Source organism: Pygocentrus nattereri, chromosome 9 (genome assembly GCF_015220715.1).
Source record: "Pygocentrus nattereri isolate fPygNat1 chromosome 9, fPygNat1.pri, whole genome shotgun sequence".
Taxonomy (NCBI): Eukaryota; Metazoa; Chordata; class Actinopteri; order Characiformes; family Serrasalmidae; genus Pygocentrus; species Pygocentrus nattereri.
Genome location: NC_051219.1, coordinates 984,819 through 1,012,053, shown reverse-complemented (window position 1 = coordinate 1,012,053; position 27,235 = coordinate 984,819). Strand labels below are relative to the sequence as shown.

Genomic DNA, 27,235 nt, shown 5'->3' with positions numbered 1-27,235 from the left:
ACAGACAGGTATAGTGATACAGACAGACAGACAGATATAGTGATATAGACAGACAGACAGACAGGTATAGTGATATAGACAGACAGACAGGTATAGTGATATAGACAGACAGACAGACAGACAGGTATAGTGATACAGACAGACAGACAGACAGACAGGTATAGTGATACAGACAGACAGACAGACAGGTATAGTGATATAGACAGACAGACAGACAGGTATAGTGATATAGACAGACAGACAGACAGACAGATATAGTGATATAGACAGACAGACAGACAGACATAGTGATATAGACAGACAGACAGACAGACAGACAGGTATAGTGATACAGACAGACAGACAGACAGACAGACAGACAGACAGACAGACAGACAGATATAGTGATATAGACAGACAGACAGACAGGTATAGTGATATAGACAGACAGACAGACAGACAGACAGGTATAGTGATATAGACAGACAGACAGACAGACAGGTATAGTGATATAGACAGACAGACAGACAGACAGACAGACAGACAGGTATAGTGATATAGACAGACAGACAGACAGACAGATATAGTGATATAGACAGACAGACAGACAGACAGACAGACAGACAGACAGGTATAGTGAAAGTCTGTTTGTGCTTCTGAGCGCGTGCTCCTCCCTCCTCCGCGAGGCGGCGCAGTGCAGCGCAGTGCGTGGTGCGCGGTGTGCGCAGGCGCCGAGCTGTGTTTGCGGAAGTGCGCGCCGGTCGGTTGGAGGGAGTTTTAAAGTGCGGATTAATGAAGATTAAAGACCGAAAACGCCGCAGCGGCTCGGCCTGCGGAGCGTTATAACGCCGCCACAGCGCGGGGAGCCTCGCAGAAGACCCGCAGCGGCTCGGCCTGCGGAGCGTTATAACGGCTCCACCTTAAACGGCGCTCCGCTGCTGCTGCGCTTAAGGTGGACCGGGGCGTTCGGGCCAGGCGCGGGATCAGACCAGATCAGACCAGACCAGGTAATCCGGTGTTAGTCCGATAGATTAAACCCCTCCCTCACAAACCCGCGGCACGAGCTGCTAATGAGCAGCCTCATCACAGCCGCCGCTTACCGCGCGCAGCGGAGACCTAACCGGAGAAACCGGCTTAAACCGGGACGCTGTCGAGGCGGACAGACAGAGAGAGAGACAGACGGAGAGAGAGAGAGAGACACACAGACAGACGGACAGGCAGAGAGAGAGAGAGACGGAGAGAGACACACAGACAGACAGACGGACAGACAGACGGAGAGAGAGAGACGGACAGACAGAGAGATAGACAGATGGAGAGAGAGAGAGACAGACGGGCAGAGAGACAGGCAGACGGACAGACAGAAGGACACACGGACAGAGAGAGAGATAGAGAGACAGATATAGAGGCAGACGGACAGAGACACACAGACGGACAGAGACACACAGACAGACAGGCAGACGGACAGACGGACAGAGACAGACGGACAGACGGACAGAGAGACAGGCAGGCAGGCAGGCGGAGACGCCCCGAGTGCTCTGTAACAGCAGGTCCGTTGGCGCCGCTTCCCGAACACTTTATTTAATATTAAGGCGACACGTCCAGATGTTCTCACACTCTTCTTGACTTTGACTGAAGAAATCACGAAGAATTCCCTCTTCTGAAAGTGTCAGTGTCGGTATTTATCGCCGGTCCCTGACCGGAAAACAGCAACACGGCCGTATTCAAAACACCGGGAGACTCAGGAAGATTCACCTGATTTCACCGTAAACCGTCCCAGATCAGTGCAGTGAGCTGAAGTTTATTATGTAGTTCTACAAGGTCTCAGTCTGAACCTCCTCCAGCTGGACGGACGACATCAACACCAGCGCCGAACGCTCTGAGCTGCTGGAGCTTCACTGCTGATGAAAATCCCGCTGCTCAGTTCTGACGGATTCACTCTGATTGACGTGGAGAACGCAGAACGCTCTGCTCAGGGGTCTCAGCTCCTCTCAGACTGAAGGAGCTGGTCAGGAACTCTGTGACCCCCTCTTACAGTTGGAGTGTGGTTGGTTCCTCGGCGCCTCACGGTTGGATGAATATGGTGCTGTGAGATCAGATGAACCGTTTGAATCGCCCTGTATTGTAAAACAGTGAAGTGAGTGGTAAGTTCTCTCCGTCTCCTGTACATTCTGGTTTGGACGCTGCCCCCTAGTGATCACGTTCATTATACTGAGTATACTGGAGGTCAGCTGCTCGGGCACAAGAGGACCGTCTGAGAGAAGCTGTCCATTCACTTTGGGCTGATTTCAGTCCAGAGACCGAAGCACCTCTGAGCCGTCTCAGATCGTCTCATTGGCCACGCCCTCTTCTGCAGAGACTGGCCTGTGTGTTCTGATCCAGGGCCTGTCAGTGGGCCTGTGTAAAGAGGGGGTTTCCGTATTACTGCAGCACAGTAATTCACACTGTTCAGCTGCTCTAATTCGCTCATGAGTGCATTTGTTTATTTTATTGTGGTCAGTACTGCAGTGCATGTTTAATAGAGGCTGCTTTAGCCGTGCTGTCTTTCACCTCACGGTATCAGGCGTTCCCACCGTCCACCACGCGGGAAATCCGTCAGGAAGTGACCCGATTAGCCTCACCCCGTCCCCACTGCAACAGCAGGATGACCGGTCCAGTTTATATATCCTGTCAGTGACCCACACGGAAGGTTAATTCAGCCGGAAGCCGGCGCTGTCAGTGAAAACAGACGGAGTCAGTAAGCTGCGGGAATCAGATGCCTGGAAAAGCCCTTAAATAAAACACGTTCATTTTCAGGTTCACTCTCTCAGGTGAAGGACCGTCCAGCAGGTGATGACCATGGAGAGTGCGCTGTTTGGGGAGACAGTGATGCAGATCACCACGCCTCCTCTCCCTTTAAGCCCCGCCCCTCTTCCGCCCCAGTGCCCAGAGCTCGACCTGTCAGTCATGTTCAGCCCGGAACGCCCAGAACGTCCGGCGGCTTCAACCAGAGTTCTAAAGAAAGGACGCGCACACACACGACCACGACAGGTGATGATGGTGATTATGATGACTTGGACGATAATAGTGAATGTGTTAATGAAGAGGATGATTGTGGTGGTGATGATGATGATGTGTATGTGTTAAGATGGCCTTTGAGTTGTTTTCAGTTTTGATGATGATTGTAGTGGTGATGGTAATGTTGATGACTGTAGTGGTGATGTTAATGGTTATGATGATTGTAGTGGTGATGTAGTGGTGATGGTAATGGCTATAATGGCTGTGATGATTGTAGTGGTGATGTTGATGATTGTAGTGGTGATGTTAATGGCTATGATGATTGTAGTGGTGATGTAGTAGTGATGGTAATGGCTATAATGGCCATGATGATTGTAGTGGTGATGTTGATGATTGTAGTGGTGATGGTAATGACTATAATGGCTATGATGATTGTAGTGGTGATGTAGTGGTGATGGTAATGGCTATAATGGCCATGATGATTGTAGTGGTGATGTTGATGATTGTAGTGGTGATGGTAATGACTATAATGGCTATGATGATGATTGTAGTGGTGATGTAGTGGTGATGGTAATGGCTATAATGGCCATGATGATTGTAGTGGTGATGTTGATGATTGTAGTGGTGATGGTAATGACTATAATGGCTATGATGATTGTAGTGGTGATGTAGTGGTGATGGTAATGGCTATAATGGCCATGATGATTGTAGTGGTGATGTTGATGATTGTAGTGGTGATGGTAATGACTATAATGGCTATGATGATTGTAGTGGTGATGTAGTGGTGATGGTAATGGCTGTAATGGCTATGATGATTGTAGTGGTGATGTTAATGATTGTAGTGGTGATGGTAATGGTTATAATGGCTATGATGATTGTAGTGGTGATGTTGATGATTGTAGTGGTGATGTTAATGGTTATGATGATTGTAGTGGTGATGTAGTGGTGATGGTAATGGCTATAATGGCTATGATGATTGTAGTGGTGATGTTGATGATTGTAGTGGTGATGTTAATGGTTATGATGATTGTAGTGGTGATGTAGTGGTGATGGTAATGGCTATAATGGCTGTGATGATTGTAGTGGTGATGTTGATGATTGTAGTGGTGATGGTAATGGTTATGATGATTGTAGTGGTGATGTAGTGGTGATGGTAATGGCTATAATGGCTGTGATGATTGTAGTGGTGATGTTAATGATTGTAGTGGTGATGGTAATGGTTATGATGATTGTAGTGGTGATGGTAATGGCTATAATGGCTATGATGATTGTAGTGGTGATGTTGATGATTGTAGTGGTGATGTTAATGGTTATGATGATTGTTGTGGTGATGTAGTGGTGATGGTAATGGCTATAATGGCTGTGATGATTGTAGTGGTGATGTTGATGATTGTTGTGGTGATGGTAATGGCTATGATGATTGTAGTGGTGATGTTGATGACTGTAGTGGTGATGGTAATGGCTATAATGGCTATGATGATTGTAGTGGTGATGTTGATGATTGTAGTGGTGATGTTAATGGTTATGATGATTGTAGTGGTGATGTAGTGGTGATGGTAATGGCTATAATGGCTGTGATGATTGTAGTGGTGATGTTAATGATTGTAGTGGTGATGGTAATGGTTATGATGATTGTAGTGGTGATGTAGTGGTGATGGTAATGGCTATGATGATTGTAGTGGTGATGTTGATGATTGTAGTGGTGATGTTAATGGTTATGATGATTGTAGTGGTGATGTAGTGGTGATGGTAATGGCTATAATGGCTTTGATGATTGTAGTGGTGATGTTGATGATTGTAGTGGTGATGTTAATGGTTATGATGATTGTAGTGGTGATGGTAATGGCTATAATGGCTGTGATGATTGTAGTGGTGATGTTGATGATTGTAGTGGTGATGGTAATGGTTATGATGATTGTAGTGGTGATGGTAATGGCTATAATGGCTATGATGATTGTAGTGGTGATGTTGATGACTGTAGTGGTGATGGTAATGGTTATAATGGCTGTGATGATTGTAGTGGTGATGTTGATGATTGTAGTGGTGATGGTAATGGTTATGATGATTGTAGTGGTGATGGTAATGGCTATAATGGCTATGATGATTGTAGTGGTGATGTTGATGACTGTAGTGGTGATGGTAATGGTTATAATGGCTGTGATGATTGTAGTGGTGATGTTGATGATTGTAGTGGTGATGGTAATGGTTATGATGATTGTAGTGGTGATGGTAATGGCTATAATGGCTATGATGATTGTAGTGGTGATGTTGATGACTGTAGTGGTGATGGTAATGGCTATAATGGCTGTGATGATTGTAGTGGTGATGTTGATGATTGTAGTGGTGATGTTAATGGTTATGATGATTGTTGTGGTGATGTAGTGGTGATGGTAATGGCTATAATGGCTGTGATGATTGTAGTGGTGATGTTGATGATTGTTGTGGTGATGGTAATGGCTATGATGATTGTAGTGGTGATGTTGATGACTGTAGTGGTGATGGTAATGGCTATAATGGCTATGATGATTGTAGTGGTGATGTTGATGATTGTAGTGGTGATGTTAATGGTTATGATGATTGTAGTGGTGATGTAGTGGTGATGGTAATGGCTATAATGGCTGTGATGATTGTAGTGGTGATGTTAATGATTGTAGTGGTGATGGTAATGGTTATGATGATTGTAGTGGTGATGTAGTGGTGATGGTAATGGCTATGATGATTGTAGTGGTGATGTTGATGATTGTAGTGGTGATGTTAATGGTTATGATGATTGTAGTGGTGATGTAGTGGTGATGGTAATGGCTATAATGGCTTTGATGATTGTAGTGGTGATGTTGATGATTGTAGTGGTGATGTTAATGGTTATGATGATTGTAGTGGTGATGGTAATGGCTATAATGGCTGTGATGATTGTAGTGGTGATGTTGATGATTGTAGTGGTGATGGTAATGGTTATGATGATTGTAGTGGTGATGGTAATGGCTATAATGGCTATGATGATTGTAGTGGTGATGTTGATGACTGTAGTGGTGATGGTAATGGTTATAATGGCTGTGATGATTGTAGTGGTGATGTTGATGATTGTAGTGGTGATGGTAATGGTTATGATGATTGTAGTGGTGATGGTAATGGCTATAATGGCTATGATGATTGTAGTGGTGATGTTGATGACTGTAGTGGTGATGGTAATGGTTATAATGGCTGTGATGATTGTAGTGGTGATGTTGATGATTGTAGTGGTGATGGTAATGGTTATGATGATTGTAGTGGTGATGGTAATGGCTATAATGGCTATGATGATTGTAGTGGTGATGTTGATGACTGTAGTGGTGATGGTAATGGCTATAATGGCTGTGATGATTGTAGTGGTGATGTTGATGATTGTAGTGGTGATGGTAATGGTTATGATGATTGTAGTGGTGATGGTAATGGCTATAATGGCTGTGATGATTGTAGTGGTGATGTTGATGGAGACGTTGGTGATGATGTGATGATGGTCATGGTGATTATGATGATGATAATGATTATGATGGTGGCCTGTTCAGATGGTCTTTGATGTAATCAGTTGTGATGATGATTGTAGTGGTGATTATGATGGAGATGATGAGTGTAGCAGTGATGATGATGATGTGTGTCTGTGATGTTTTGATGATGAGATGTCAGTTGTGATGGTGATGAAGTTTTGTACCTCCACAGGTGCGCTTTGATGTGAGCCCAGACTCCTGTGCTAAACCCCCCGGACCCCACAGAGGGCATTTAGCGGAACAGCATGCTGTGACCACGTCAGCTCCACAGCCCTGCAGCAGCCAATCAGCTGCTGAGAAACCACAGGGTGAGGAGTAAGAACAGGAGCTCAGGAGCTCAGGAGCCTCAGACGATCATGAAGTCTGAGCCTCTGAGCCCACAGCCGCCTGCGGCCTCCTGACCGCTCTCTTTAGGTCACCTGCTCGTGGTCATGTGCTCGTGTGTGTTTCAGGAAGGCGTGGCCATTTCCCATCACACCTTTCAGCCCAGACTGACGGACAGCTGGAGGAGGGGGCGGAGCTTAACACCACTTTGGCTTTGAGGGCAGAACTACAGCAGCTGAAGGAGGCGGAGTTTGACTCCCAGAAGGCCGTGCAGGAGAAACTGCAGAACTCTGTGGTCACCCAGGAGTACATCAGAGTCAAAGCAGCAGAAGGTAAAGGTCAAAGGTCATGGATTCATCTCTATTGATCAGTATAGGCCTTTTAATCCGGTATTAATCCTCTCTCTCTCTCTCTCTCTCTCTCTCTCTCTCTCTCTGTCTCTCTCTCTCTCTCTCTCTCTCTCTCTCTCTCTGTGTTTATCTCTGTCTCTCTCTCTCTGTATCTCTCTCTCTTTCTCTCTCTCTCTCTCTGTCTCTCTCTCTGTCCTCTCTCTCTCTCTCTCTCTCTGTCTCTCTCTCTCTCTCTCTCATTCTCTCTGTCTCTCTCTCTTTCTCTCTCTCTCTCTCTGTCTCTCTCGCTCTCTCTCTCTCGCTCTCTCTCTCTCTCTCTCTCTCTCTCTCTCTCTCTCTCTCTCTCTCTCTGTCTCTCTCTCTCTGTCTCTCTCTCTCTGTCTCTCTCTCTCTCTCTCTCTCTCTCTCTCTCTCTCTCTCTCTCTCTCTCTCTCTCTAGGGTTAAATTTCCCACGCTCTCAGCCCTTGTATCGTGCCTTAGTCAGCGTCAGCCTGTCACATGACCAGATCATCAACGAGGTGCTCCGGGATAGGCCAGCCTTGGCCCCGCCCACTACGAGCTACAAGGTCATTTTTGTTATTAATAAATTCAGTGATTATGAATTTCTAGTGTCATGAATAAGGAAGTGATTTACTCCGACTTAAGGCCATGAAACAGATCGTGGGCTTTTCTGATGACAGCCAGTCATTTGATGTTAAAACGCTACATGGCCTCTGTTTGATTTTCTGTCATATAATTAGTTAAAAAGACGGTTCCTCAAGGGTTCTTTAGTAAAGGCAGTGGTTCTGTTTAGAAGCACAAGCTCTGTATAGAACCTTTTCATGCATAAATGGCTCTTTGTGTAGTGAAATGATTCTATCTAGCACCAAAAAGGGTTCTTCTCTTGTTGAAGAACCCTTTTTGGTGTTATATAGAACCATATACAACACATTTTCCACTTGAAGAACCGTTTCTCCATGCAAAGAACCAGATGAGCATGCAAGTCGTTCTGTGGAGAACTCATGGTTCTAAATAATCATTGCCTTTTGTAAAAGAACGCCTGGAGAACCGTCTTCTTTGTGAGAGAGCAACGAGACCTCAGAGTGATTGAATGGCGTTTGTGTGCTGCAGTCCCGCCCACGTCCAGCAGAGGGCCCCGACCTGATGACCTTCTACAGCCCTCAGCAGCTCTTCAGAGAGACACCACTGTTGCCAGGCGACCAGATCCCTCTGCCCCGCCCGCGCCCTGAGCCCCGTCCTGCCCACGCAACCTTTCACCTACATCAGCGCCACAGGCAGTGGGAGGCGTGACCTAACACATCACTTCCTGTGGGCGTGGCTGTGTGGACCTGTGAACGGATCGTTATTAGGAATGATGAAGATGATGAAGATGAAGGTTTCAGAGCCGAGGAAGGCCGGTTCACACTGTTGTAGCGTTCACTACGGTCTTAAAAATGATGGTTCTTCAAGGGTTCTTTAGTAAAGACATTGTCTATATAGAACCATGAACACTCAAAGAACCATGTGCATGACTCTGCAGTTCTATATAAATCTCTGTCTTTACCAAAGAACCCTCGAAGAACCTCCTTTTCTAAGAGTGTACAGATGTTCTGTGCATCCCTGACCTCCTCTGAAGGTGGATTGAGTGATCAGATCACAGTCCAGGGGTGATCCACCAAATTTTCAAAATCCTCTGCACAAGTAACTGGTTCAGGTCTAAACAGAGCGGTTCTGAGCGGTTTGGTGTTCTAGATAAACATACCGAGTTAGAACCGTTCCCAGTGGTGGTGATGGGAACCAGACGTCCCCCTCTAAAAGCTCCTCACAGTGGAGGTGATGGGAACCAGACGTTCCCCTCTAAAAGCTCCTCACAGTGGTGGTGATAGGAACCAGACATCCCCCTCTAAAAGCTCCTCACAGTGGTGGTGATAGGAACCAGACGTCCCTCTAAAAGCTCCTACAGAAAGTTCCTACATGAACTGGTTCTGAATTCACTGCCTGATGACTGAGACGCTGTTTTATGAGAGTTTAGAGAACTTCAACTCCATTCATGGTGGAGGGAGACATGCAGGGCGCTGTGCGGCAAAATAGTCCCCAAAGAAAACTCATTATTCCAGATTTTCCACTGTTTTCCATCATCAACATTCCATATAAGCTCAGAAGACTCGTGTAGGTTCTCTGGTGGTTCTGGATGGTAAATAAAGTGTCTATATCTGTGTTGTAGTCATGGCGACGCCTGGTTCCCATCACCACCACTGTAAAGAAGTCTGAACCGGTTCACACCAAACCCTCTGAACCTCTGATTAAACCTCACACTCTGGATTATGGGGGAACTCTGGAAAATCAGTTGAATTCCTCTGATAAAGTTGTCCTGACCAGATTCCCAGTGTGTTGCTTGGTGAATGTTATTTAATGTATGTAGAAGCGAATGTGACTGAAATTAATAAACATAGGAAATCTTCCTCCTTCACACACATTCGCTGTTCTGGGCTCAGTGTGTTTGTGTGTGTGTGTGTGTGTGTATGTGTGAGTGTAGTGTGTGTGTGTGTGAGTGTGTGTGTGTGTGTGTTTGTGAGTGTGTGTGTGTGTTTATGAGTGTGAGTGTGTGTTTGTGAGTGTGTGTGTGTGTATGAGTGAGTGTGTGTTTGAGTGTGAGTGAGTGTGTGTGGTGTGTGTGTGTTTGAGTGTGTGTGGTGTGTGTGTGTGTGTGTGTTTGTGAGTGTAGTGTGTGTGTGTGTGTGTGTGTGTGAGAGTGTGTGTGGTGTGTGTGTGTCAGTGTTGTCTGTGGTGTGTGCTGTGGTGTGTGTGTTTGTGTGTGTGCTTGTGAGTGTGTGTGTGTGTGTGTGTGTTTATGAGTGTGAGTGAGTGTGTGTGGTGTGGTGTGTGTGTTTGAGTGTGAGTGTGTGTGTGTGTGTGTGTGTTTATGAGTGTGTTTGTGTGTGTGTGTGTGTGTGTGTGTGTGTGTGTGTGTGTGTGTGAGAGACGCTTCCTGTGCTGATTCACTGCAGTCGATCAGTTACAGAAGCTCGTCCTCACTGAGCGAGACTCTCTGTGTGAGGCTGAACCTGGAGCTCTCGGGAATCGATCTGACCGAGTGCTCAACGCTCACGGGGCCTCGCTTAACTCTGGACCTCTGGTCAGGTTCACACTCACCCTGTTCATTGCTGCGTCTTTGCTAGTAACACCAAACTAAAGTCGCTTGAACAGCTGATGTGGTTTTGACGGTGAGGTTCAGAGCCGGTCTCTGAACTTGGACTGTGGACTTTTTCGCATTACGTGAAAAACAGTATCAGTATAGAAAGCAGCAGGTTTACAACACCTTTATTTCCTCTGACCAGCCCTCTGGCCGACTGACCAACAGCTGCCTTAGTTTAGGCGTTTCGGACTCTCGTTGACCTGGAGCTGTGGAGAAAAGCTTCAGTTTTGGCTGAAAGGGAAAAACAGGATGGACATTAGAGAATAAAGTAACATCACAGGTCAGTGTTTTTAGCTTAGTTACTCCGACATCACGGTAAACAGAGATAATCCACACCACGCGCAGACTCAAGCTGTAGCACCAAGTTCTGGTAGATCAAAGTTCCATGTGAAGCTGTCATTACTGGGAACTCTTGAAACGGGTGCTGGGGTCTTACTGAAAACCAGTCAGTATTAAAACCAACGCTTTCAGCAGGAATTACAGGCTGCATGGAGTTTGATGTGGAGCTTTGATTATTAAGGAGAACTGACATGGGAGTTAGTGTCTGAATGAGAATTCCTTAACTGGTCGTCGTTAACGAGAGCTCTAAACGGAAGTTACGGTCTTACTGACGTTCAGTCTGGAGCGGTCGTCGTTGACGAGAGCTCTAAACGGAAGTTACGGTCTTACTGACGTTCAGTCTGGAGCGTTCGTCGTTGACGAGAGCTCTAAACGGAAGTTACGGTCTTACTGACGTTCAGTCTGGAGCGGTCGTCGTTGACGAGAGCTCTAAACGGAAGTTACGGTCTTACTGACGTTCAGTCTGGAGCGGTCGTCGTTGACGAGAGCTCTAAACGGAAGTTGCGGTCTTACTGACGTTCAGTCTGGAGCGGTCGTCATTGACGAGAGCTCTAAACGGAAGTTACGGTCTTACTGACGTTCAGTCTGGAGCGGTCGTCGTTGACGAGAGCTCTAAACGGAAGTTACGGTCTTACGTTCAGTCTGGAGCGGTCGTCGTTGACGAGAGCTCTAAACGGAAGTTACGGTCTTACTGACGTTCAGTCTGGAGCGGTCGTCATTGACGAGAGCTCTAAACGGAAGTTGCGGTCTTACTGACGTTCAGTCTGGAGCGGTCGTCGTTGACGAGAGCTCTAAACGGAAGTTACGGTCTTACTGACGTTCAGTCTGGAGCGGTCGTCGTTGACGAGGGCTCTAAACGGAAGTTACGGTCTTACTGACGTTCAGTCTGGAGCGGTCGTCGTTGACGAGAGCTCTAAACGGAAGTTACGGTCTTGCTGACGTTCAGTCTGGAGCGGTCGTCGTTGACGAGAGCTCTAAACGGAAGTTACGGTCTTGCTGACGTTCAGTCTGGAGCGGTCGTCGTTGACGAGCGCTCTAAACGGAAGTTACGGTCTTACTGATGTTCAGTCTGGAGCGGTCGTCGTTGACGAGAGCTCTAAACGGAAGTTACGGTCTTGCTGACGTTCAGTCTGGAGCGGTCGTCGTTGACGAGAGCTCTAAACGGAAGTTACGGTCTTACTGACGTTCAGTCTGGAGCGGTCGTCATTGACGAGCGCTCTAAACGGAAGTTACGGTCTTACTGATGTTCAGTCTGGAGCGGTCGTCGTTGACGAGAGCTCTAAACGGAAGTTACGGTCTTACTGACGTTTAGTCTGGTCGTCGTTGACGAGAGCTCTAAACGGAAGGTACGGTCTTACTGACGTTCAGTCTGGAGTGGTCGTCGTTGACAAGAGCTCTAAACGGAAGTTACGGTCTTACTGACGTTCAGTCTGGAGCGGTCGTCGTTGACGAGAGCTCTAAACGGAAGTTACGGTCTTACTGACGTTCAGTCTGGAGCGATCGTCGTTGACGAGAGCTCTAAACGGAAGTTACGGTCTTGCTGACGTTCAGTCTGGAGCGGTCGTCGTTGACAAGAGCTCTAAACGGAAGTTACGGTCTTACTGACGTTCAGTCTGGAGCGGTCGTCGTTGACGAGAGCTCTAAACGGAAGTTACGGTCTCACTGACATTCAGTCTGGAGCGGTCGTCGTTGACAAGAGCTCTAAACGGAAGTTACGGTCTCACTGACATTCAGTCTGGAGCGGTCGTTGTTGACAAGAGCTCTAAACGGAAGTTACAGTCTTATGGAAGTTCAGTCTGGAGCGATCGTCGTTGACGAGAGCTCTAAACGGAAGTTACGGTCTTACTGACGTTCAGTCTGGAGCGGTCGTCGTTGATGAGAGCTCTAAACGGAAGTTACGGTCTTACTGATGTTCAGTCTGGAGCGGTCGTCGTTGACGAGAGCTCTAAACGGAAGTTACGGTCTTACTGACGTTCAGTCTGGAGCGGTCGTCATTGACGAGCGCTCTAAACGGAAGTTACGGTCTTACTGATGTTCAGTCTGGAGCGGTCGTCGTTGACGAGAGCTCTAAACGGAAGTTACGGTCTTACTGACGTTTAGTCTGGTCGTCGTTGACGAGAGCTCTAAACGGAAGGTACGGTCTTACTGACGTTCAGTCTGGAGTGGTCGTCGTTGACAAGAGCTCTAAACGGAAGTTACGGTCTTACTGACGTTCATTCTGGAGCGGTCGTCGTTGACGAGAGCTCTAAACGGAAGTTACGGTCTTACTGACGTTCAGTCTGGAGCGGTCGTCATTGATGAGAGCTCTAAACGGAAGTTACGGTCTCACTGACATTCAGTCTGGAGCGGTCGTCGTTGACAAGAGCTCTAAACGGAAGTTACGGTCTTACTGACGTTCAGTCTGGAGCGGTCGTCGTTGACAAGAGCTCTAAACGTAAGTTACAGTCTTATGGAAGTTCAGTCTGGAGCGATCGTCGTTGACGAGAGCTCTAAACGGAAGTTACGGTCTTACTGACGTTCAGTCTGGAGCGGTCGTCGTTGACGAGAGCTCTAAACGAAAGTTGCGGTCTTACTGACGTTCAGTCTGGAGCGGTCGTCGTTGACGAGAGCTCTAAACGGAAGTTACGGTCTTACTGACGTTCAGTCTGGAGCGGTCGTCGTTGACGAGAGCTCTAAACGGAAGTTACGGTCTTACTGACGTTCAGTCTGGAGCGGTCGTCGTTGACGAGAGCTCTAAACGGAAGTTACGGTCTTACTGACGTTCAGTCTGGAGCGGTCGTCGTTGACGAGAGCTCTAAACGGGAGTTACGGTCTTACTGACGTTCAGTCTGGAGCGGTCGTCATTGACGAGAGCTCTAAACGGAAGTTACGGTCTTACTGACGTTCAGTCTGGAGCGGTCGTCATTGACGAGAGCTCTAAACGGAAGTTACGGTCTTGCTGACGTTCAGTCTGGAGCGATCGTCGTTGACGAGAGCTCTAAACGGAAGTTACGGTCTTACTGACGTTCAGTCTGGAGCGGTCGTCATTGACGGGCGCTCTAAACGGAAGTTACGGTCTCACTGACGTTCAGTCTGGAGCGGTCGTCGTTGACGAGAGCTCTAAACGGAAGTTACGGTCTCACTGACGTTCAGTCTGGAGCGGTCGTCGTTGACGAGAGCTCTAAACGGAAGTTACGGTCTCACTGACGTTCAGTCTGGAGCGGTCGTCGTTGACGAGAGCTCTAAACGGAAGTTACGGTCTTACTGACGTTCAGTCTGGAGCGGTCGTCGTTGACGAGAGCTCTAAACGGGAGTTACGGTCTTACTGACGTTCAGTCTGGAGCGGTCGTCGTTGACGAGAGCTCTAAACGGAAGTTACGGTCTTGCTGACGTTCAGTCTGGAGCGATCGTCGTTGACGAGAGCTCTAAACGGAAGTTACGGTCTTGCTGACGTTCAGTCTGGAGCGGTCGTCGTTGACGAGAGCTCTAAACGGAAGTTACGGTCTTACTGACGTTCAGTCTGGAGCGGTCGTCGTTGACGAGAGCTCTAAACGGAAGTTACGGTCTTACTGACGTTCAGTCTGGAGCGGTCGTCGTTGACGAGCGCTCTAAACGGAAGTTACGGTCTTACTGACGTTCAGTCTGGAGCGGTCGTCGTTGACGAGAGCTCTAAACGGATGTTACGGTCTTACTGACGTTCAGTCTGGTCATCGTTGACGAGAGCTCTAAACGGAAGGTACGGTCTTACTGACGTTCAGTCTGGAGCGGTCGTCGTTGACGAGAGCTCTAAACGGATGTTACGGTCTTACTGACGTTCAGTCTGGTCATCGTTGACGAGAGCTCTAAACGGAAGGTACGGTCTTACTGACGTTCAGTCTGGAGCGGTCGTCGTTGATGAGAGCTCTAAACGGAAGTTACGGTCTCACTGACATTCAGTCTGGAGTGGTCGTCGTTGACAAGAGCTCTAAACGGAAGTTACGGTCTCACTGACATTCAGTCTGGAGCGGTCGTCGTTGACGAGAGCTCTAAACGGAAGTTACGGTCTTACTGACGTTCAGTCTGGAGCGGTCGTCGTTGACGAGAGCTCTAAACGGACGTTACGGTCTTACTGACGTTCAGTCTGGAGCGGTCGTCGTTAATGAGATTAATCGGATTGTGGGGGGGGGGGAGTTGTGACGGAGGATGACTGTGTGACTGTTTGTTCCTGTGTGATTGAATAGATTCGATCTCAGGCTCCTGTCCAGAGAACAGCAGGAGAGAAGAAAGAGAAATTAGAGGAACAGCAAGCAAAAAAGACAAAAGATGGTGAGAAGTAGGGAAGAGGACAAAGACAGAAACATGAAAGAGACGAAGAGCAGAGAGCAAAACATGAGAGGAGGAAAAAGAAGAGCGGTGTGAGGAAATAATATACGAGAAATAGTTAAGACCACGGAGAGTAATATCAAATATAAGATGAAGTCAAGTAGAAAAAGAAAAGATGAAAGCAAGGAGAGAGAGAGAGAAATACAATGAAAGGCGATGGCGGTGGCAAAGACAAAAAGGTGGGAGAGAGGTAAGAACAAAGACGAAATAAAAGAGAAAGGAAAAAATAAAGAGACAACAAAAGGCGACGGAGGGAGGGAGCAGAGGGAAAGAACAGGCTCAGCGCTCATCAGCCAGGACTGTGGTCTGGAACTGTTCTGGAGGGATGGAACACCGTTCTTCTGAAAGATGTTCCCTCAGTTGGTGCTGGGTCGACGGTGGTGGAGGTTACCCTCCCCTGGGTGGTCAGCTGGGGTGAAATCTGGTGACTGTGATGGTCGTAGCAGATGATTTACATCATTTTCTGTCCTTCACACAGATCTAGATGCAGAGGTCACTACTCCACTCGACGCTACTCACTTTTGGTACCACTTTGTTTTCCGCTGCAGATATAGCGCCCTCTCACTGTCGCTGTTCACCATCTGATGCCGCAGAAACGCCCCAATGTGAAGGAGAATTTCGTTCATAAGAGACGAAAGCTGGAAAAAACGAGAGTTTAGAAAAACTACGTCAGAGTTCTGCACTTCAGCCACCACAGAACATCAGTGTCCAGAACTGCTGGAGAACCAAACACACAATGTTGTGGGAGTCCAAACTAAATAAAGGATGTACTACAGTTGTGGTCAGAAGTTTTGAGAATGGCACAACTTTTGGTTTTCACAGTTTGCTGCTTCAGTTCTTATGGTGTCAATTTGTATTTACTATAGATTGTGAAGAGTAATCAGATGAATTGCAATTAATTTCAAAGCCATTCCCTGCCATGAAAAATGACCACATTACAAAAATAACTGCATTCCGGACACTGCATTCCGGACACTACTTTCCACCCACTGCATTCCACCCACTGCATTCCACCCACTGCATTCCACCCACTGCATTTCACCCACTGCATTTCACCCACTGCATTCCACCCACTGCATTCCGGCCACTGCATTCCACCCACTGCATTTCACCCACTGCATACCGGCCACTGCATTCCGGCCACTGCATTTCACCCACTGCATTCCACCCACTGCATTCCACCCACTGCATTTCACCCACTGCATACCGGCCACTGCATTCCGGCCACTGCATTTCACCCACTGCATTCCGGCCACTGCATTCCGGCCACTGCATTTCACCCACTGCATTTCTGCCCTACAAAATGGCCTGCAAACATCATTTCAGTGATGATCTCGTCAGCTCAGGAGAAAAGGTTAATGAGGACAAGACAGCTGATCTCACTCTGTCATGCTGATTAGAAGAGCTGACTGGTGACTTTAAAAGGGAAGTGGTGCTTTAAAGTTTTCGTCCGTTAACCATGGTTACCTCCAAGGAAACACGTGCAGTCATTATTGCATTGCATCAAATGGGTTTCGCAGGCAAGGACATTGCTGCTTGTAAGATAGCGCCCCAATCAACCATTTATCAAATCATCAAGAACTTCAAGGTGAGCGGTTCCACTGCAGTGAAGAAGGCTTCAGGGCGCCCAAGACAGTCAAACAAGCGTCAGAACCATCTCCTAAAGAGGACGCAGCTATGAGATCGGGTCACCAGCTATGAGATCGGGTCACCAGCTATGAGATCGGGTCACCACCAGTGCAGAGCTTCCTCAGGAATGGCAGAGGGCAGGTGTGAGTGCATCTGAACACACAGTGAGACGAAGGCTTTTGGAGGATGGCTTGGTGTCAAGAAGGGCAGCAAAGAAGCCACTTCTCTCCAAGAAAAACATCAAGGACAGACTGACATTCTGCAGGAAGTATAGGGATTGGACTGCAGAGGACTGGGGTAAAGTTATTTTCTCTGATGAAGCCCCTTCAGACTGTTTGGGACATCTGGAAAAATGATTGTCCAGAGAAGAAAAGGTGAGTGCTGTGAGTCCTGTGTCATGCCAACAGTGAGGCATCCTGAGACCATTCATGTGTGGGGTTGCTTCTCATCCAGGGGAGTGGGTTCTCTCAAAATTTTGCCCAAGAACACCGCCATGAATAAGGAATGGTATCAAAACATCCTTCAAGAGCAGCTTCTCCCAATGATCCAGGAGAAATTTGGAGATGAACAATGCTTTATCCAGCGTGATGGAGCACCATGGCACAAGGCGAGAGTGATAACCAAGTGGCTTTGTGAGCAAAACATTGAAATTTTGGGTCCATGGCCAGGAAACTCCCCAGATCTCAATCCCATTGAGAACCTGTGGTCAATCCTCAAAAAGAGGGTGGACAAACAAAAACCCAGAAACTGTGATCAACTCCAAGCACTAATTAGGCAAGAATGGGTTACCATCATTCTAGATTTTGCCCAGAAGCTGATATCCAGCATGCCGAGGCGACCTGCAGAAGTCTTAAAGAAGAAGGGTCAACACTGTAAATATTAAGTCTTTGCTTAAACTAGATGTATTTGTCGATAAAACGTTAATAAAAACACGTGTGGAACGCTTATAAATGTACTTCATTAGACCACATACACATCTGACAAAAGGTTCTACAAAAACTCAGGCAGCAAACTTTGTGTGTCCCATTCTCAAAACGTTTGGCTGCGACTGTACAACCAAAGTGCTAGATAAACCCTATTAGCTGGAGATGTTGAAACATCAGCAGGGGGGCGCGCCGGGTCCTCAGGGTCCGCAGCGCCACTCTAGACCTTATATCTGCATTTATAAACACTCAGCTGGTTTCATGATGCGTTTATTCTGCAACAAGAAACTGTCAAACACTAAACAGTCGCGAGGCTGAAGTCACTTCTTGTTTGTTGAATTTTCCCGTTCCACCTTAAATGGTGCAGCAGTAATATTCTGGCAGCACAGGCACCATTTAAGATGGAACCACCGGTTCCAGTGAAGAGCACCTGCTCCCCGCTGAGCTCTCGCTCGCTCAGACACCGACAGCTTGGAGGGAGGAAATGAAAACCGTTCCACTGAAAGCGGCTGAAGCAGCGACTTTACACCACAAACTGCATTCAGTGTAACGTCAGTCAGCGGCGCGTCTTTTACTCCGTATGACAAACTTTATCCCTTCGTTAACTTCACAAACTCGTTTTCATCATCAGCTGGCAAACCACTGAAACTGAGACGAGGCTGTTCAAAGACTCTCGGACACTCCAGCGAGCTGTTCACGCTCAACTCGTCACCGGTGCTGTTGTTACTGCTTTAGTGAAAGCTGCGTCGCCTGCAACGAGAACTTCCGGCAGGAAAAATGTGGAAATGGGAAAAGAGACTAGAGGCTAGAGCGGCGGGTTCAGGTGAGCTGTCTTCCACAGGGAGCTCTCCGAGTCACTCAGATCTTCTCCTCTGGATCGTCTTGGCCCAAAATCGAGGTCACCTGGACCTGCTCATTGTGACACAGACACACAGCTGTTAGGATGTTAATTGCTTAATTATACCATACAGTACACCTGTCTGGATATGTACACACACACACTACACACACAAACATACACACTACACACTCACACACACACACACACACACACACACACACACACACACACACACTTATTTCATTGTTTTGGTAGCAGTTGTTCTTACAGTTCATTCAATAAAGTCAATTCAGTCAGAGAGACAGAAGGAGAGAGGGAGGATGAGCCTGAAGCTGTTAGAGAGAGAGAGAGAGGGAGGACAGAAGAGATCTGCATGAACATGAGGCTCCTTCACACTCTGGACTTTCTGGACGTGCGCTGTTGGATTTATTAATGATTTATTAATGATTTATTAATGACAGCAGTGGTTGGAGCTAACTCTGACCCTAGCATCGTCACGTTTGTCTGGACATACTTCATTTATTCATCGAGGACGCGACTGACCGATGGGAGGAACTCCTCTATTGCTCTCCCTTTTTTCTGTTCTCTTTCTTCTTTTCTCTCGTTCTGTTCCCTCTGTTCCTCCTCTGCCCCTTTTCACACTCTCTTTCTTCTCTCTTCTCCTTTCTCATTCTTTTGCTTTCTTTCTCCTCTTTTTCTTGTTTTCTTCTTCTCTCTTTCTTTTTCTTTCCCTGTCTTTCCTATTAGTGTCTCTCTCTCTCTCTCTCTCTCTCTCTCTCTCTCTCTCTCTCTCTCGTCACAATCAGCTGAGTGTGTATGAGTGTGTATGAGTCCGTATGAGTCCATATGAGTGTGTATGACTGTGTATGAATCCGTATGAGTCCATATGAGTGTGTATGAGTGTGTATGAGTCCGTATGAGTCCGTATGAGTCCGTATGAGTCCGTATGAGCGTGTATGAGTCCGTATGAGTCCGTATGAGTCCGTATGAGCGTGTATGAGTCCGTATGAGTCCATATGAGTGTGTATGAGTCCGTATGAGTCCGTATGAGTCCGTATGAGCGTGTATGAGTCCGTATGAGTCCGTATGAGCGTGTATGAGTCCGTATGAGTCCATATGAGTGTGTATGAGTCCGTATGAGTCCATATGAGTGTGTATGAGTGTGTATGAGTCCGTATGAGTGTGTATGAGTCCGTATGAGTCCGTATGAGTGTGTATGAGTCCGTATGAGTCCGTATGAGCGTGTGATGGAAGGTTCTGGTAACGGTTCCGGTTCTGGTTGGTGTGTGGACGATGGGAACGCGTCTGCTGTGGATCAGTATCTCTTCAGCCGCTCTGAACTGATCATCGTCACAACGCTGTGTGTGCCGCTGCTGCTGCTGGGGCTGCTGGGTAATATTCTCACCATCCTGGTAGTTTGGCTCCGCCCACAGATGAGAAGCACCACCTACCTGTACCTGAGTAGCATGGCAGTGTCCGATATTCTGATGCTGGTCCTGATGCCCCTCGACCTCTACAAGGTACTCACACCTCACCTGTTTACCTGTTTATTACTCTAACTCTACACTAACACCTCACCTGTTTACCTGTTTATTACTCTAACTCTACACTAACACCTCACCTGTTTACCTGTTTATTACTCTAACTCTACACTAACACCTCACCTGTTTACCTGTTTATTACTCTAACTCTACACTAACACCTCACCTGTTTACCTGTTTATTACTCTAACTCTACACTAACACCTCACCTGTTTACCTGTTTATTACTCTAACTCTACACTAACACCTCACCTGTTTACCTGTTTATTACTCTAACTCTACACTAACACCTCACCTGTTTACCTGTTTATTACTCTAACTCTACACTAACACCTCACCTGTTTACCTGTTTATTACTCTAACTCTACACTAACACCTCACCTGTTTACCTGTTTATTACTCTAACTCTACACTAACACCTCACCTGTTTACCTGTTTATTACTCTAACTCTACACTAACACCTCACCTGTTTACCTGTTTATTACTCTAACTCTACACTAACACCTCACCTGTTTACCTGTTTATTACTCTAACTCTACACTAACACCTCACCTGTTTACCTGTTTATTATTATGTTAACAACTCACCTGTGTGTTTACTGACCAGCCACTTTATTAAGTCCACCTCCTTGTTTCCGCACTCATTGTCCACTCACCGTGTAAGAGTACTTTGTAGTTCAGTGCTGCTGGCGTTTTAAAATACTTCAGTGTCGCTGCTGCACTGGGAATAGTCCACCAACCGTCCTGCGGGCACTGATGAAGGACTAGAGGATGACCAACACAAACTGTGCAGCAGCAGATGAGCTGTCGCCTCTGACTTTACATCTACAAGGTGGACCGACAGGGTAGGAGTGTCTAATAGAGTGGACAGTGAGTGGACACTGTGTTTAAAAACTCCAGCAGCACTGCTGTGTCTGATCCACTCGCACCAGCACAACACACACTAACACACCACCACCACGTCAGTGTTACTGCAGTGCTGAGAATGACCCACTACCCAAACAGTACCTACTCTGTGAGGGTCCATGGGGGTCCTGACCACTGAAGAACAGGGTAACAGAGTATCAGAGAAACAGATGGACTACAGTCTGTAACTGTAGAACTGCAGGGTGAGACTATGTGGTCAGTGGAGCTGATAGAGTGGACAGTGAGAGGAGAAGCAGGGAGGTGGCCGGTCAGGTGGTCCAGGCCTTTTTAACGGTGTTTGTGCTCGTTCTGTAGCTGTGGTGGTTCCGGCCGTGGTTGCTAGGCGATGCGGTGTGCAAACTGTCGCAGTTTGTGAGCGAATGCTGCACGTTTTCCTCCATCCTTCACATGACGGCGTTGGGGGCGGAGCGTTACCTGGCCGTCTGCTTTCCTCTCAGGGCCCGCCTCCTCGTGACGCGGGGGCGTGTACGAGCGCTGATTGCCGCGCTGTGGGTCGTGGCCCTGCTGAGCTCCGCCCCCGTGCTGGTGCTGGTGGGGGTGGAGAGCGTTGAGGGCGGAGACCCCGAGTGCCGCATCACGCAGTTCGCCCAGGCCTCGGGCCTGATGACTGCCATGCTGTGGCTGTGTAACCTGTACTTCATCATCCCCCTCACCCTCCTCTCCCTGCTGTACGGCCTGATCGCCCGCACGCTGCGCCAGCGCGCACACGCACACCGGGACCACACCCACCGCCAGACCCTCCGGATGATGGGTGAGCTCAGGGGGGCCACTTAGGACCCTCGCTCTCTCTGCTCTGATTAAAGCCTCGCTGGAGTTAATGATGCTTTACCAGACTCAGCATACTGATCTGACTGGAGCCTCGACTCGGACTCGCCTTTAGCTGACCAGTGACTCGACTCGGACTCGCAATTAACTGATTTGCGACTCGACTCGAAATCACACTCAAAACTGACTCGTGACTTGACTTGGACTCGTACTGAACTGGCTCACAACTTGACGCGAACTCACACTTAACTGACTCTTGACTCAGACTTGCACTTATCCGTCTCATGACTTAACCCAGACTTAGATTTAACTCACTCCTGACTTCACTTCAACTCGGACTCGTACTTAACACTTGAACTATGACTGCCTCAGATTCTTAACTTATTCCTGACTCAGAGACTCGCAGTTTCCTAACTTGTGACTCAACTCAAACTCACACTTCACTGGCTTGTGACTCAATTTGCACTCGCACTTTACTGGCTAACTCAGCTCAGACTTGACTGACTTGCAACTTGACTCAGACTCACAACTTAGTAGCGACTCAACTTGTGCTTAACTCAAATTCACTCTCGGCTCACTCACGGCTCGACTCGGACTCGCACTTAAGTGACTTTTACTCAGTTTACATTTGTGCTTAACTGGCTCACAACTGAACTCTGAGTCACAGTTAACTGACTCATGACTGACTCATGACTGTACTCACACTTGACTGACTTGTAATCGACTTGAACTCGTGCTTAACTGAATCATACTTGTGTCTGACTCCCGACTCGACTTGGACTTGCACTTAACTGTCTCTTAACTCAGAACTTAGTCGACTCGCAGCTCAAGTCAGACTTGAGGTTAACTGACTCACGAGTTCACCGACTCTACCTCTCTCTCTCTCTCTCTCTCTCTCTCTCTCTCTCTCTGCAGTGGTGATAGTGCTGGTGTTTGTTCTATGCTGGTTGCCGTTCCATGTGGGCCGGACGCTGTTCTCGCTGACCCCTGACCCCAGCGCTGCTCTGTATTATATCAGTCAGTACTTCAACCTCGTCTCCTTCGTCCTCTTCTACCTCAGCGCTGCCATCAACCCGCTGCTCTACAACGTCCTGTCCGCACGCTACCGTGCCAACGTCCGCAGCATGCTACATCTCCCACCAGGCCCCACTGCGGAGCTGCGCCACAGGTCTCACCCCTCCCTTTCCAGCACACACTTTTAACCTGAGCCTGACCGTGGAGCTGCATCATGGGGCTCACATGGCTCACAGGTCCTTCTGCAGTCCTTCTCAGCAAACACTTCTGACTTGAGCAGAGCTGCACCACAGGGACCACAGCTGCCTCTCCAGTTCAGCACAGACTTCTAACCTAGGCCTAACCTGCACCACAGGGACCACAGCTGCCTCTCCAGTTCAGCACAGACTTCTAACCTAGGCCTAACCTGCACCACCGGGACCACAGCTGCCTCTCCAGTTCAGCACAGACTTCTAACCTAGGCCTAAACTGCACCACAGGGACTATAGCTTCAATTTCCATTTCTAACCTGGGCCTCACTGAGGAGTTAAACTGCAGGGCTCACACTTACTACTCTAGGCCTTCATTTGCCTTTCCAGCTCAGCAAATACTTCTTACATGGGCCCCACTGAGGAGCTGCACCACAGGGATCACACCTCCCTGTTGATTACTAATTGACATGGGTCCTATTGCGGAGCTGCATCACAGGGCCAACAGCTCCCCCTTTGGAATATACTTCTTTCTACTCTGGGCCCCACAGTGGAGCTGCACCGCAGGGCTTATTCTTTCCCGTGCACACGTTTGACCAGCATTTCATCATGGAGCTGAGACACAGGACACACCTCTCTCTGCCTAGTGCACTAATAACATGGGCCCCACTGTGGAGCTGCATCACAGGGTTCACAGCTCCCCTGTCCAGCCCTGCAAACTCTTCTAACCTGGGCAGAAAGTCAGAGCTGCACCACAGGGCCCACAGCTTCTACACCAGCCCAGCAAAACACTCCTGGCCTGGGACAGCTCCCTGTTTAGCCTGGGCCCACTGCGGAGCTGCGTCACAGAGCCCGCCCCAGTGACTCCAGCACGCGCTTCTGACCAGTCTGAGTGGGTGTGTGTATGTCGCAGTCTGAGTGGGTGTGTGTATGTCGCAGTCTGAGTGGGTGTGTGTGTATGTCACAGTCTGAGTGGATTCTGGGAAAAGTTTGGCTTCTGCACAAAGGGCTCCAGGAACTGAGTCCCCAGGACGCCCATTAGTGTGTGCGTGTGTGAGACAGAGAGAGTCAGTCACATAGTGACTGCCTGCTGAGACAGTGAGTGTGTATGTGTGTATAAGTGTGTGTGTGTGTGTGTGTGTATAAGTGTGTGTGTGTGTATAAGTGTGTGTGTGTGTATATAAGTGTGTGTGTGTGTGTGTGTATAAGTGTGTGTGTGTGTGTATATAAGTGTGTGTGTGTGTGTGTGTGTGTATAAGTGTGTGTGTGTGTGTGTGTGTATAAGTGTGTGTGTGTGTGTGTGTATAAGTGTGTGTGTGTGTGTGTGTGTGTATAAGTGTGTGTGTGTGTGTGTGTATAAGTGTGTGTGTGTGTGTATAAGTGTGTGTGTGTGTGTGTGTGTGTGTGTGTTGACTTTGCTGATTGAGATTTCCTTTGTTCTTTTTTAACTGTTTATTTATTGTTTTTGTAAATTTGTATTTACTGTATTTGTAAACACATTTGTCTGTTTTTGCCATGTGGGTTTCTTCAGGAGTGCTGGTGCAAGCTGCTGGGTGTCGTTTGGTTGCCGTGGTTACGATTATTGAGGTCTGTAGGGTTAATTGAATAAAGGCCATCACTGCGGGTTTGGGATATTGGGCCGAGCGCCGCTGACTGTTATTACTGTATCGCTCCAGATACGTTCAGAGCCCTGAATCAGGTTTCACAGCAGAACCGACCAACACGGGGAGTTTATTCGGGGTTCTAGATACTTCAGGCTGAGAGCCGTGTCTGAAAGGATCTTGCTCTAACCTGAGAGCTTGTTTTAGAAAAAGCTGCGTTTGGCTTTTCTGGTGCGCAGCTGTAACAGCTGGAAGTATCTGACCATAATCAGATTTAAAGGAACGGTTCGGCAAACAATCTAATGTACACAATGTTCCACTTTCCCCAGGTGCAGCCGATCAGCCGAGACAGGTCTGCTGTCCAAATCGTGCCTTATTAGTTTAGAGCTGGAGCTGTGAGGCTAATGCTGCAAACACTGGAAGTCAATAGTCACCTAAATCTTTTCTGTACTTGCATCCCCAAAAATTCCACTGACAACCCCAAAACTTTGCATATGTAAAAGAGTAAACAGTCATACAGAGAAAGTTACAGACTCACACAGTGGTGGTGATGGGAACCAGACGTCCCCCTCTAAAAGCTCCTCACAGTGGTGGTGATGGGAACCAGACGTCCCCCTCTAAAAGCTCCTCACAGTGGTGGTGATGGGAACCAGACGTCCCCCTCTAAAAGCTCCTCACAGTGGTGATGATGGGAACCAGACGTCCCCCTCTAAAAGCTCCTCACAGTGGTGGTGATGGGAACCAGACGTTCCCCTCTAAAAGCTCCTCACAGTGGTGGTGATAGGAACCAGACGTCCCTCTAAAAGCTCCTACAGAAAGTTCCTACATGAGCTGGTTCTGAATTCACTGCCTGATGACTGAGACGCTGTTTTATGAGAGTTTAGAGAACTTCAACTCCATTCATGGTGGAGGGAGACATGCAGGGCGCTGTGCGGCAAAATAGTCCCCAAAGAAAACTCATTATTCCAGATTTTCCACTGTTTTCCATCATCAACATTCCATATAAGCTCAGAAGACTTGTGTAGGTTCTCTGGTGGTTCTGGATGGTAAATAAAGTGCCTATATCTGTGTTGTAGTCATGGCGACGCCTGGTTCCCATCACCACCACTGTAAAGACGCCTGAACCGTTTCAGTCCAAACCATCAGAACCTCTCTGATTACATCTCACAGACTGGATTATGGGGACGTTTTGAAGCCAGATGTTCTAAGAAGTTCCCCTGCGGTTCTATAAGCCACTCAGCACTTGGTCACCAGCCCTCCTCCTGGAGATCTAGTTTCTTGGAGAGTTTGGTTGAAAGCTGCCTCCCTTCCTACCTAACACCAGTGATTCTGATCCAGCCAATCAGGAACTTCTGAAGAAGTGAGTAATCTGGAACAGGTGTGGCAGATCATGGTTCTATGGATGCTTCTCAGGGAGGAAGATCTTCAGGAATAAATCTTCTTGAAATAAAAGTTCACTGTAGTGTAGAAACACTGAAAATGCTTTTATCCACCAAATCAGCCCTCAGCAGTTTAGCCACGCCCACTAAGGCTGAGGTCATAAGGAGTGGGGCGCAATTCAGCGCGGCCAGTCAGAACAGAGCTCATTTGCATATACCAGAGTTGAAGGCGCAGTAACAGACATGGCCTGTTTAATCGTAGTGGATAAGAAGAGGTTGGAAGATGGTTCTTTGGAGCGAGATCTACACCCTGTGGTTCTTTAAAGAACCATTCATGTAAATGATGTATGTGTAAAGTTTTGAACCCCCTAAATAGTCCAAACCTTTATTACACATTTGGAGGATCTAAGAATATCTCAGTCAGCTCGGACTGCAGTCTACAGAGATGCCGGATAATAATCGTGGGTTTGAAAGGACTTAAAGAACCGCCACTTAACCTGAAGACTCTGCACCATTGAAAGGTTTTTTCCTAGAACCGTCTCCAAGCTGAGAACCACTTAGGAACCTTTATTTTCGAGAGAGTAAAATATGGTGAAGTTCAGCAGACCTGCTGATGTGATTTGAGTAAACTAATGAATTTGGGAGTGGAGACTCTCCACGGCGCCCTCTGCTGTTAGATTGTACACCCTGGTTCCTCACACTGCAGGTCCCACCAGCAGCAGAACCTTACGGAGGTCCTTTTCTCTGCTGAATACATTAAAAACCCAATGGTTTAACTTTTATTTTATTTTATTCACTCTCCTCTGACACGTGTCTTGAGTTTTGTAGGGAATGTTGATGATGGGAAAACTGGAAAACCTGAAATCATACGTTTATTTATGTCTTATTAGTAAACGTCTTTTAAACTAAAAGGAATTAAGCTTCCGCTATACTTTTATGTACTGATCAGATAAAGACTAGACTTAGCTTATACTTTCTGAAGTCTACAGGAACGTTGAAGTATATTCAGTTTGTACTTAATCTTTTACTGGAAATGTACTTGAGAAAGTCAACATAAAGTAACAGTGTGTAAAGTAACAGGGTGGCATGGTGGCACACTGGGTAGCACTGTGACCTCAGAGCGGGCAGGCTGTCTGGGTTCGATTCCCCGGCCGGGCGAGTCCTTTCTGTGTGGAGTTTGGATGTTCTCCCCGTGTCCGTGTGGGTTTCCTCACGCAGTCCAACAACGTGCAGTCAGGCCAGTGGTTGTATTTATAAGGTTACTTGTGGTAAATTTCACATAAAGTACTGAAATGGTAAACTTCACATAAAGTACTGAAATGGTAAACTTCACATAAAGTACTGAAATGGTAAATTTCACATAAAGTACTGAAATGGTAAACTTCACATAAAGTACTGAA

At 47.5% G+C, this 27,235-nt stretch overlaps 2 protein-coding genes across 2 annotated transcripts; both read left to right on the top strand.

Moving 5' to 3' along the window:
* The first annotated feature begins 711 nt into the window (after nt 1–711).
* On the top strand, nt 712–9,046 carry ppp1r35 (protein phosphatase 1, regulatory subunit 35). Its single transcript, XM_037541114.1, has 6 exons — nt 712–986; nt 2,773–3,006; nt 6,670–6,805; nt 6,950–7,153; nt 7,611–7,738; nt 8,283–9,046. The coding sequence occupies exons 2-6, from the start codon at nt 2,809–2,811 to the stop codon at nt 8,460–8,462; spliced, it is 846 nt and encodes a 281-aa protein (XP_037397011.1). The 5' UTR covers nt 712–986; nt 2,773–2,808; the 3' UTR covers nt 8,463–9,046.
* Nucleotides 9,047–19,667: 10,621 nt separating this feature from the next.
* LOC108410736 (growth hormone secretagogue receptor type 1-like) lies at nt 19,668–23,777 on the top strand. The gene is made up of 3 exons (XM_017681963.2): nt 19,668–19,940; nt 21,183–21,639; nt 22,569–23,777. Exons 1-3 carry the CDS (start codon nt 19,668–19,670, stop codon nt 22,853–22,855), a joined length of 1,017 nt encoding a protein of 338 aa, XP_017537452.1. The 3' UTR covers nt 22,856–23,777.
* The last annotated feature ends 3,458 nt before the right edge of the window (nt 23,778–27,235 follow it).